General features: G+C 53.8%; 3 protein-coding genes across 3 annotated transcripts; all 3 read right to left on the minus strand.

Annotated features, from left to right (window-relative positions):
* On the minus strand, positions 1–2,539 carry PG986_009240 (uncharacterized protein; the record flags this gene model as incomplete). Its single annotated transcript, XM_066845462.1, has 5 exons — positions 1–75; positions 139–251; positions 322–1,847; positions 1,918–2,039; positions 2,114–2,539. 5 exons carry the CDS (start codon positions 2,537–2,539, stop codon positions 1–3), a joined length of 2,262 nt encoding a protein of 753 aa, XP_066697860.1.
* Positions 2,540–3,677: 1,138 nt separating this feature from the next.
* Positions 3,678–7,924, minus strand: PG986_009241 (RAVE protein 1 C terminal-domain-containing protein; the record flags this gene model as incomplete). Its single annotated transcript, XM_066845463.1, has 7 exons — positions 3,678–4,139; positions 4,195–4,445; positions 4,505–4,648; positions 4,698–4,752; positions 4,802–5,230; positions 5,283–7,571; positions 7,655–7,924. The coding sequence occupies 7 exons, from the start codon at positions 7,922–7,924 to the stop codon at positions 3,678–3,680; spliced, it is 3,900 nt and encodes a 1,299-aa protein (XP_066697861.1).
* Positions 7,925–8,814: 890 nt separating this feature from the next.
* PG986_009242 (uncharacterized protein) lies at positions 8,815–9,576 on the minus strand (the record flags this gene model as incomplete). The annotated part of the gene is made up of 1 exon (XM_066845464.1): positions 8,815–9,576. The coding sequence occupies one exon, from the start codon at positions 9,574–9,576 to the stop codon at positions 8,815–8,817; it is 762 nt and encodes a 253-aa protein (XP_066697862.1).
* Positions 9,577–12,119: the final 2,543 nt, after the last annotated feature.

The following is a 12,119-nucleotide window of genomic DNA, read 5'->3' on the forward strand; positions in this document are numbered from 1 at the left end:
CTACAAATGCGGCACTTTGCCGCTCTGCAAGAGCAAGTTCACGATGCTCAGGAATCCCTCTCCCAAGATGAAACCCTAAAATGCGGCATTAGCTCACGTATCTTGTTTAAGATGGGACTTTGAGGTATGGAAACCTACCGAAGCCAGCACAATTAGTGGCGTGTCTTGTTTCTTCAGTATCGATCGCCAGAACCAGCTCGAGATACCCCCGATAGTCCTCGCCAGTGTAAACGATGGGACATTGTACATGCCTGGTATAAATGTCAGCTTTTGCGCGCATATCATTCCCTCATCAAAGCTGGTGGTCTGCTGTTGACTTACCCACGGCCACGGCAATACCACCCGGGATATATACCTGCCACCACTTGCCCATCCCTCTAGTCCGCAGCATGGTGAAGAAGCCAAAGACGACCGCCGCGCCAATGGCCCATTCCCGAGCCATGGGGGGCAACCCCTGCCCCGTCACCAGCCGCGCCGTGAAGATCCAGACATAGGCGGTAGGGACCTCGAACAGCTCGCCCGGCACCTGGTACACAGCCGTGTACAGTCGATAGATGAAGGCGCTCACCACAGCACCCACAGTCGCCCCGATGACCTGGCCCCAAAACTGCGCCTTGGGTGCGGCGCCGAGCAGGTGGCCCGTTTTTAAGTCTTGCATGAGATCCCCGGCCTGGAGCGCTCCGGCCTCCGATACCGCACCAGCAACCAGGTTGATCAGGACGCTCGACTTGTTGGATTGGGGAATAACCAGAGCGAAAAAGAGCTGGGCCAACTTGGAGATACCCGAGACCGGGTTGAGATCGGTCTCGCCTAGCGCGCGCACACCCATGATGCTCAAAACCAGAGCCATCAGAATGGCCATGACGTTGGCGTAGAGTGGCACCAGGTCCCCAAACGTGATGTGGATGCTGGCCACACAAACCAGTATGGAAACCACCAGGCCGATACTGACGGTCTTGCTGCCGACCAGCTGCTCAGGAGGCGCGTCATCCTCATCCCATGTCCGCAGCTCCTCATCTTGGCCATCGAACATGGGATTAGGAAGCAGCTCCGACGTCGAGCTTCTCCTACCGGTAGAGGTACGTGGATCTGCCTCATCCGGGTTCAAAACCGAATAGCGGGGTCCTCGACGCGTAGATCGGAACACATTCTGTATCCCGCCCTGATTATACCTCTCTACGCTCTCCCGAAGGAAGGCCGGGCCGTTTTGTACGACAGGCCGGAAGGCGACATAACCCAAGCTGATGACAGAGTCCGCAAGCATTATTGCCAGTGAAATCCACACGATCCAGCCTTTACTGCCGGACTCCCAATCACTGATGGGCCCGGGCGCCCAGCCGCGGTTATGTGCCAGGGGCGACAGTATACCCCAACCCACGATGGCACCGATCAGCATATGAATTGTAGTGGCAGGCCCCATGATGATGCCCTGGCCGACGTACGCCAGGCTGGGATTAAGGTCCCAGAGCCAGGTGGTGGCTGCATGAACACCGAAAATGGGAAGGCTGCGCAGGATGGGAAAGAAATAGGTGAGCAGAGTGTAGAAGCCAGACACCGCAAAGGAAATGAGAAGCAGGCGGATGTTAGCACCCCAACTGTACTTTTCTTCCGGCTTGGTCTGAGACTCTCCATCGACAAGCGTTCTCACCTCGTCATCGTCATTGACGTCTTCATTCTCCACCAGGGGCCTGTTCTCCAAAGCCAGACTGCCGAACGTAGCCGCTTTCGAGGGATCCAGAGCGGCACCGTTCTGTGACTGGCCCTTACCATGCAGCACGCCAATGAGCACAGCAGTACTAAATCCGCTAGGGAACTTGAGCTGCTCCCTTATAATCACTTGCCGCCGGCTGAGCAACTATCAGTCATCGAGCCCCAGACCAGACCTTCCGATCGTAAACTTGGCGAGGCGTTACTTACAGAGGCACAGCAAACACGACGCCGAAATAGCACAAGCCTAAAGACCATACGATCAACTTCCACATGGGCAGGAACACGGGTCCTTGCTCTTCTTCGGAGAGCAGGTAGTTTAAAGCCGGCATCTATTGATTCGTATCGTATTAACCTTCCAAGTTTCATTCATGCATTCAATGGTTTCTTCGGTACTCGTACTCACCACCCCGACAAAACCACAGCCCAGAGGCATAATTGCCATACCGCCCGCCACCGACTGCACAAGCACATTCTCCACCGGCGAGAAGGGGAACTTGAGATGCGGCGCGAGGACGCGGAACATGCCGAAGCCCATGAGGCTGGCGGGCATGGTCATCATCGAGACCCATCCCGACTGCAGCCCAAAGTACATGTTGGAGAAGCAGATGACCAGTCCGACCGCCAGGCCGACGCCGACGCCGCGCGCGGTGAAGTGTCGGCCCTCGGGGAGGACCTTGGCGACGGGAGGTGCCATGGTCGTTGTGGGTGCTGGATGACGTTGTTGCGATGGCGGACGGTGGTAGTCGTCCAGGTCTTGGACGTCGTCCCCTGATGTTGCAGCCGCAGCCGCAGCCGATGGCGTGCGCGGAAGCTCCGCATCTGCCGGCATGGCGCGCTGAGTGAGACCCTGCCTCGTCACAAACTCACCCGAGAATTCCTACTTGGACAGGTGAGGAAACCAAGATCGATCTATGTAAATGATGATAGTCGCTTTAAGAAAAGATAAACTCTAAAGGATCATTCCGACGGCGAAAAAGGAAGCAAATGGGTGAGGAAGGGAGATGGATGGAGATATATGTAGATAGCGCGCGACCCCTGGGATATAATAGATAAAGCGTGCCAAGTGCGGCGGCTCCTGGGGCAATAGAATAGAGAGCGGGCCCGGGATTTGAAATGGCGTTAGGTAGTAGATCTGGAGGTTGGCGATCAATTGATGGGCTTGATGGTGATGGTAATACAAATGCAGATCCAGATAAGGCAGGTCCTTTTTTTCCCGGCTAATACAAATAACGTCGATTAATAAGTCAGTCACCCTTTCATTCCGTCCTGCCACCCATGAGTAAGGTAACCCAGGTCAGGCAGGGTCTGTCTGGATGATGAGGACGAGCCAGCACCAGCACCAGCACCAGCACCAGATCAATGCTGTCTGTCCATGCTAGCCATTTGCGCCAAATGCCCCCCAATGACGAGCCCCCGAAACATTGAAACCAGAAAACCCGCTTTCGTCCGCTGAACCCGCAACCACCGAGATTGTCTGCGCAACCCGGAAGAGGCTCCCCGCCCGCCACCTGTCTCTATAAACACTCAGTTGGGATTGGGTTGAGCTGGTGCGACGACGGGAACGATGGCGGCTGGTCTGTCCTCTCTGATCTCCCTGTGCAGCTGTGGTACAACATCGAAATTCTACTGTCTCGATGGAGGGCTACAGCCTGTGACGATCAAGGCACAAAAGGGATAAGTTGATCGGCTGATAGCATGTAGCCGGCCATCTCACCTTGGGCACAGAGGTCATATAAGTTTCAACGTGTTTCAAACAGGTGCTACCTTCAGTAAAAATCGAAGCTATTAACGGCATCGCGTTGACTCCAACTCCAGCCCAGCAGTTCTCATCCACGCCGGGAACCCTCCCTCCGGGTGAAAGCAGACGAGAAAATAATAGCTATGCAGTCGGTGCCTAGAAATACAAAAAAAAAAAAAAAAAAAACGCGCGTGATATGCAATGCATAGACAATAAGACAATACCAGTACTAGAACCCGAAGCTATCCAAAAGACTGCTCGCGTCGGGCTCCTCAAACACCGTAGGCGTCTGCTGTACCTTGTTCGTCGGGTGGTGGCCCGTCTTCATCTCCATGTCCACGGGGCTCAGCGGCATATCCGCCACTACGAGCGAGCTGCTCCTACGCAGCATCTTCCTAGGGTCAATCTCGCCGCCCAACCCTGGCTGCGCCTTCGGCGTGCGCAGGAACTCCCAGTTGCGCACGAGATCCAGACCCAGCAAGTCGCATCCCATGCGGTCGTAAAGCCGCGCATTATGGATAACGAAGTCCCATTCGACTCGGGGTGTGACTTTGGAGGCTCCCCGGAGGGTTTGCAATGTTTTCTGTCTCAGCTGATTATACAGCACAATCAGGGCCGGGTCGTCGGTCAAGAACGACTTGGCCTTGAGGTCGGGAGTCGACGGTGTCTCGAGCAGTGTGAAGACGGGTGTCTGCCCTCGTGGTTAGCATGCATCATCCCGTTTTAGGCTTCCGGCGCAGACTTACAATCAAGGCCCGAACAGCCATATCACGCCGCCCCAACATCCAAAAAGCCCATGACGCGAGCCACCGGTTTCCCTCCTGGCATGCCACCGCGAGCACTTCATTCTCAAGAAGTCTCCTCACCACCGGCCCACTGTCTCCTTCGTAAACCCTGGCGATGGCAATGGCCAACTGCAGATCTTTAATCTGATTCAAGCAAACGTTCACGGCATCTTGCAGATGATCGGCTAGAAGGAAGAATGCCGCGGCGTATTCTACCAAGGGGTCAGCATTCAATAGTCTATGCGCATGAGCGCGCTTGCATCTAACTCACCGAACCGTCGCTTGCTGAGCAAAGCGTAGGCATTCTTCAACGCCGTGGTCTTCCACTTGGGATCTTCGAAGTTGTTGGCCAGTAGCTTCTGGGTCGCAGCCTGCTCCCTGTTTCCGTGAGCCATGCGCCAGAGACCCTGGAGGACTGTTTTCCTTTTTCAGCGCAAGGTAGAACAGAGTGCAGTCGACAGGACTCTTCGTCTCGCTCTTCGTGTACTCGTTGCGAGCCACAATCTCGAATTGGGCTTTCTGTCCAATAGTTAGCTCCATCAACACATATGCTTCCTGGGTGACTCACTACTGCTGCAGCATCCGTAAGCCACACGAAGATGCCACTCTCTCTTGCATTCTCCCACAGCATGGAGCCGTGATACTGCCGCGAGACAAAGTCCGTCAATATATCTTGGCTGGTCGAATGATAACCCCAACTGATTTCGCGCCAGGACATGTGATATTCGTTGGTACGGCCTTTCCGAAGTGCGTGTTGTCGGAAGAAGAGCATGAATCGCGCTCCGTTCTCATCCATCGAGCGTCGCTGCTGCTCTACTAAGCCGAGACATTCCACTATGTCCAGCAGCTGTATCTGCTCATGGCCTGAAAGCTGTGGCAGTGGAATTCTCTGCAGCCTTTCGCAGATGCTGAGAGCAATGTCCTCGGTAAACGAATCTTCACTGTCGTCAAGAGATAGTTGCCCCATTAGGCGCGAAGATTCATTATTGTCATCAGTCTAAAGACGGAGTCAGTAAGCAGTTTTGTAGATGACACTCTCCTAAACTCACATTGCCGCCCAGGTAGAAATGGGACAGATCGAGTCCCAAGTAGTCATCGATAACATCGCCCTCGGCATGGTATTTCAATGTATGATTCAATGACAGCAAAATGAGCTTCACCAAAACGTTTTTACCAGTAAGCATGCATTGACTAAGAAACTGGGGGTGGAAGATGGGGAGCGGTCCATTGAGCCTCTGGACTACTTCGAAGAGGTCCCTGGTTGCGCCCTTGCGCAGTGGCATACGACTGTTGTTGACAACGGGGCTTGGTGGCTCAAACATGCGGTCGTACACGAACAGCTGGTTGCCAGCGCCAATAACCAAGTCGCCGCCGCTCAACCAGGTCGAATCGCCGATGGGATGAGGGGTGAGTTCTCGAAGGTTGATTTCTCGTAACTGTGCCCAAGCGGGACCCTTGTTCAGATAGTCGAATCGCATCTGAGAAAGCAGGATGACTCGATATGTGAATCCCACTGCTAAAATCGACTGAGAGTCCGGCGTTGATGTCCAATCGAGGTCTTGGATGGTGTTATGGCTTCCGAAATCCTGTGCATATTCGAGCCTTGCGCCCCGAATATCCCAGATTGTAACCTCAGACCGGCTGGTGTTTACCAGTGCGCCTTTCTTCATAGTGCTGCCGCTGACCAGTGCTGGTTCGTTGACACCCGTTTCCATTGCCGCAGTAGAAAGCCACTCCACTCGACTGCGGTCTCTGTCTACCCTCGCTGTCCAAAACTCGACTCGTCCACTGTGTGTGTAGGAGACTGCAACATCTTTGGCAAATACATCCAAAAACCCAGAGCTGACCGGCGAGGCTCCAGCAGGGTCAACAGGTAGAACGTAGGCAAGATCGCCGGCATCGTCCAGCTTGAAACTGCAAAACACGCGTATGGATGCCGCCTCCGTTTTGTGGCCATTGGTTCGTGCCTTTCCATGATCCATCAGTGGCAGCTTCACTTCCCAGACAATGCCTCGCTGGTCAGATGTGATGGTCGCAATGTGGGCTGTAGAAACCTCATCGACATCAGGTCGTGGGAGGACCAAGATGCAGAGCGGCTTGCCGGCGACTTCGTATTTCTGCTCTGCAAGGAGCAAAGGCGCTGACGGTCTACAGTCCCACAGGCAAATAACATCGTGGTGTAAGAAAACGACAAAACTACCACCGCGGAAAAGGCATATCCGATGAATATGTCGCTTCTCTGGAATGACGGCTTGACGCAGGAGTTTCGTATCGCTCGACTTGGCAGCATGTCTCCAAACCATACTCTCACCTTCCTCGGTCCTTGAAACGATGGCACGTCCGCTGAAGTTGCGCACAATTTTCTTGATGGAAGCCGAATGGCCAGACCACGTTGCTCGATGGCTCAAGCGGCCTGGCTTTAAGGTAGGATCAAGCAAGTCCGCTATATTGCTCTCATACACCTCTACTTTTCCATCAAACTGGTGCACCAACACGTACAGATGGCTTGAGGACCTGTTGCAGTAGCTCGTGATCTCAACATGGGGGAAGTTTTTATTTGTCCCCATAAAGTCAAAGTCCCTAGACTTGACCAGCGCAACGTTGTCGATATGGTTTGCGCTCTTCGATTTATGGCTGATGTTCTCGAGCGCATATGCCGCCATGTTGCCCCTTCCGTCGAGGACTACACATATTTCAGTGTCCCTATTTGCGATGGAAATGAGGTATTGCAGCTGGACATCTTCTTTCTCCTGCCCATTGGTCCTCTCCTGCACTGCACTCTCTGTCGCCGCAGCCAGATCGCGCTGGTTGATTATAAAGGCCCAGCGCATCTCGTTTCCGGGGGTGTTTCGGAGGGCGTCGTCCTGTATCGCTGTTGCCAGGTCGATCTTGCCCCAGAGGCATTGGGGTTCGCGAGTGAGGCCTTCGGCGCCAGTCCACACGCGCAAGTTATTGTCGGCGCAAAAGGTGTAGAGGACATTCTCGATGGTTTGGTCTACGTGGAACGGCTTGCGCCATTGCATATTCGTCACCGCGCGAGGATGTGACAGGTAGCTGAAATCGAAGTGAACCTCTTCCGACCCGAAATTCTGTCTGCGCCAGACCTTGACGAGGCGATCATGATGTCCCACAGATGCTATGTACGCTGAGTCGTATGATAGGGTGGCAGCCTTCACGGGGCTAGCTAGTTCGGCTTTCCAGTGGAGCGCGGGATTCGACGTGGAGGTATCGTACAACCATAGTGAGTTTCGGCCAACAAGAAGCTCTTCGGAGCTGCCCCAGGACAAGGTCGCACTCGATGGGGCATCTTCAATGTCGAAGGAAGATTGCAGTGACCACTACAATGCATACTGGTAAGCTGGACGCTGTCCATTTTCGGGGGCGCGCATATGATCGTTCCGCAGCATCAGGGTGAACAAACCTTGAGGGCATCGTCACTGTACTCCAAGGGTTTGTAGACCCTAACTGTAGCTCCTGTGCAGGCAGCTATCTTGCCTGACGCCTCGTCGAAAGAGACGGCCTCCAACTTGCGCTCGTCATCGTCATATATGGTCTGGAGAATGGCGTCAGGGCCGGAAAGTATGGTAAGGGCGTTGCCAGTAGTGTAAACGATGACGCGGTTGCCCTTCCAGTAGCCCGTCGAGAGCGCCTGAAGGTTGGCCTCAGGCTTTCCTGGAAGGACGGCCTTCATGCTCGGCTCTGGACATCCAAGATCACCGGGAGGGCATCGCTAGCTTCGCGCAGGCTGGTATTAAGTAGAAGCCCTCGTCGGGACAGGTTCGCAGGGCAGGAGTCGCAAGACACGGGTAGTAGCAGCAGTCGGAGTAGCAGCAGCCCGAAGTATGTTCAGTCTAAGAACAGCAGTGTTGCTTTCGCGACAAGTTGACTGCGAATGGTTAGTTGGGCGCTGTAGTGAAATTGGAAAGTTGAGTAAGAGTGGTGAGATGTGGTTGTTTCGGATTACGACGTGCGTTCAAGTGAGTTTGTCCGTTTGGCTAACCACATGCAATGCACCAGCGACACGACAGGGGGCTTCAGGTACGTATAGCAAGATAAACCCGACAGCGGCGGCCCTGGCTGTTTGTTTGCGTGCAGGCAAACGAAATCAAGTTGAGATTGTAGCATACATCGACTATGAGTGCTAAAAGTCATGGGGTAATGCAACAACTCAAAAAGCCCATTGCGGCTGCTTGGTGGCCTCCCAGATGCAAGTGTACTTAACTAGACGCTGCAGGGCATCAACGCACATCCAACATTGAACGATAGCTCCATTCGCGTCAACCTTAGCTGTCATCTGGACGAAGCTCTGCTGCAGCATGACGTCCACTTGGACCCCCGGAAAACGCGACTTCCGGGGGGGGTCAAGCGATGGTGGCACCGTCGGCCGTGGGCTTGCTGGCCTAAAAAACGACAGCTGCGCGGCACTTGGCGCCCGTACTTAGCGCTGAAGCACTATGTTTCACGACCATGCAGACCTATTACTTGGTTATTTTCGGCCGTGTAACTGCACGTTTAGCCGTATCCAAATGGTCTCTGACCTACATGCAAACATCAAATAGCTGCCGCGCCGTGTGAGTGTTCTCATGGAAGCTTCAACACCTTCCGAAGGCTTCTTGAGAGCTGCCGCGAAATGGTGGCAGGCTCCTGCAGCAATCTCGAAGGCTTCGCCGCTTCTTTTCGCAGGACGTCTCTCACGCCTTCCCAATAATTCACCTGGTCAATGAAGTCGTCGTCTGCGAAGAGCTCCGCGTCAAGCTGCCTCTTCCTGGTCATAATCTCGACCGACTCGTGAAAGTGATGCCCTTCCACGGAGGATCTCGACGGCAAGCCGCGCCTTGCGACGAGCCATGTCACCAGTTCCAGTCTCTTCTGCGAGTTGAACAGCGATCTGAACGAGTTGTCCTTCTCGATATGCCGCCGATCCGTTTCGTCAATGAACTTGGGGAAACCCAGGACGGCTTCGGACAGCAGGGATATGTAGGACAAACTCGTCTCCATTATGCTTGCATCTTCAGCTACCACGGCCCGTACATACGGCGATATACCGTACTGGGCGGCAAGTCCAACAAAGTAATGGGACTTGTTGTCGTACGATGGGAGATCGACGCCCTGGCTACTCCGCTCAGCAGTCGTAGTTTGTACATGGCCATGCCTTGCTAGACTGGCTTGGAACCGATCCATGATGGCTCTCAGTAGTGGTAGGTTAGGCTCGACACTATGCACCTTGGAGGCATATTCGAAGGCACGGAGCTTTCTTCGCGAGAATTCCTCCTTCACGGACGACACGCGCCGTTCCCAGAGGTCAGCCTCACCAAACTCGACGACCGAGGCTTTCAGGAGCATCAAGTTAGGATCGAAATCCTCCGACGAGCCTGTACAAATCTTTTCCCAGTTCCGGCCCGCCCAGTCGCAGACAGTACGGTGCACGTAATCCAAGTGACCGGCAGGAGAGATCTCCAGCAATCCTCGGGTACGACTGTCTAGCCGCCGCCTGAGCCGCTGAATGATGTGTGTCAGCTGTAAAGGGCTGATGTCGTCGAGATGAATGCTCAGGGAGTCTATGTCATCTGCCAGCCAGAAGGTGACGGTGGTGATGTGTTCCAGTGCCGACCCACGCAGTTGGAAGAATTGCGAGGTTTGGCCCTTGTACCTCGGGTTGATACTTGACCATATGCGATCGAAGAGTTCTTCCAGGTCGCTGGGCAGCTCGTCAAGTATCTTCTGGAGATCACGCAGGCTGTCGCCCTCTCTGAGTCCATCCAGGAGAGCTCTGACAGCCCACGAAACCCATAGAAAGACCCCTTGCCCCTTTTCGGTAACATTGTCGAGGAGACAGCCGGCCTCACTTGGCAGTGCCTGCCTGAGCTCAACAAAGGCAACGCTGTTCCGAAAACGGCCCTCGACAAAGGTTTGAATGTCCTTTTTCATGAGAACCTCCATCTTGAGACTCGGACAGTGCCCAAAGGCATCGGAAAACAGGCTCCACGGGCGACTGCTCACGCAGATCTTGATAGCTGTAACTGAGCTTAGTTCGTGCACGATATCAATGATATCTTGTCTATTGCAATCAAACTCGTCCAGTCCATCAATAAACAGTCCCAGCTTGCACGAGCTCTGTATAGCGAGTTTCAGGAGATCGAAACTCTCCCGGACCTCTTCTGCTGTCCATGCTGGTGCGAAGTCTGCGGCGCCGTCCCCGAATATCTTCATCAGAGCCCAGCGTCTTGGACATACTCGAGGGACCAAAAAGGGTGCCTGCGTCAGACATTGATGGAGAATGGTCCTGAGCAACCCTTCTTGGGACTTTTGCGCAGCGGTACCTGCGTTCCAGGAGTAATAGGAGGCTACCAGCAGCGGAGATTTCCCTGCCCAAGTCTTCAGAGCTTCTAGCAGACCCTCGTGCTGAAACAAGAATTTCATCAGTGTGGATTTTCCCGACCCAGGTTTCCCAGTGATCCAGTACACATCCGGCGATGATGCAAGTAACCAGGCAGGGAAATCAGACCATTGGAGTCTACCAGACCCGGGTTCTGTCTCCAGGGGCTCCTCGAGAACCCACTGAAAAGTGTTTCGGTATGCTGTTGGTATGGCCCTCTCTCGATAGTCGAATTCGACAAAGGAAATACTTTTGATTATCAAAGTGGCCCAAGAGACATCGGTATCGGCGTCGAATTTGTTGGTGGGAAGACCTGGCAGGGCGTTCCCCCAGAGTGGCGGACCCAAGGTCGTAGCGAAGATACTGTCCACGGCCACGCGCTGATGGGGCTTGAGATCCGGTCGTGCCTCATCAGCTGCCGCTGCAGCCAGCTGCTGATGGTCCAAAGGTTTAATGTGGCCCTCCATGTTCCGCAAACCAGCCATGATGTCTGCCTGCTGGTCACAGAATCCCCGAATGTGCTGTGAGTTGATCTTGGACGTTTCCCTGTATTCAAGAAAGAGTTGGTGAGACAGGAGTCACCGCTTTGGGCGAAGGGCATATCTCAACTGAATACTGATACAAGCACTTACCATAATACGACGAGACTGGCCATCATCATTTGCTGCCTCGTGTCGGCCAGTTTCTCCCGTAGGCTGTCGAGGTGCTTGTCTCCCCAGAGGTGCTTGGCGGCAACCAAAAGAGAAGACAGGCGTCCATTTTGCTGCTGAATTTCCATGGAAGTCAAGAGACCCTGAATCTCGGTTGCGACCTGCTTACACTCAGCGCACAGCCTAAAGAATATGGACTCTGAGTTGCTAGTCTCATAGGTGGTACTGGGTAGCAAGGAGGCACTGCTTTCTACTTCACCACTGAGTTGTGTCAGTGTCTCTGAGACCCTACCCAGGCCCTTCAAGTCGATCTCCTGGTCTGAACGCTTCGTGCAGAAGTGTTTGGCGCTTCCGTTCAAAAGGCGGATGCCAAAATCCGTGAATTGGGCAACTGCCGCCGCGAGCGACAACAGACTCAACGGATCCATCCCTTTGCGTAATGGAGAATATGGACAACGTGCTCGTTGATACGTATTCTCACTGAAAATAAGATGATATCTACGTTAGCTAGAACATCATGCGTAGTAATTGAAGAGGTAACCGACAGAGCTGAACGCCAGACTCAGCCCGGTTGGGGTACGTCGAAGCGCCCAATTGTAGGGAGGTACTCGATTCTGCCTTACCACACTGCGCTTCAACTGCTACATGCAGTAAGTATGCCTGACCCCGCTGACTTGCACATAAGGGTTTCCAGAGAGAAAGGGTATGGTACAGTTCCTCCACCTTGCTCATAACCTCTCCCGATGTCACTGACTGCTAACCAACCGAGGAGTCCAATAGTCCCAAACACATGCATCTCAGTAGTTCTCTAATCTACCAATACCATTCATAGCTGGCATCAGCAACTGGTGGTACCTTAT

This window comes from Apiospora aurea (assembly GCF_038362705.1).
Source record: "Apiospora aurea strain CBS 24483 chromosome Unknown utg000006l_segment0_segment0, whole genome shotgun sequence".
Classification (NCBI taxonomy): domain Eukaryota; kingdom Fungi; phylum Ascomycota; class Sordariomycetes; order Amphisphaeriales; family Apiosporaceae; genus Apiospora; species Apiospora aurea.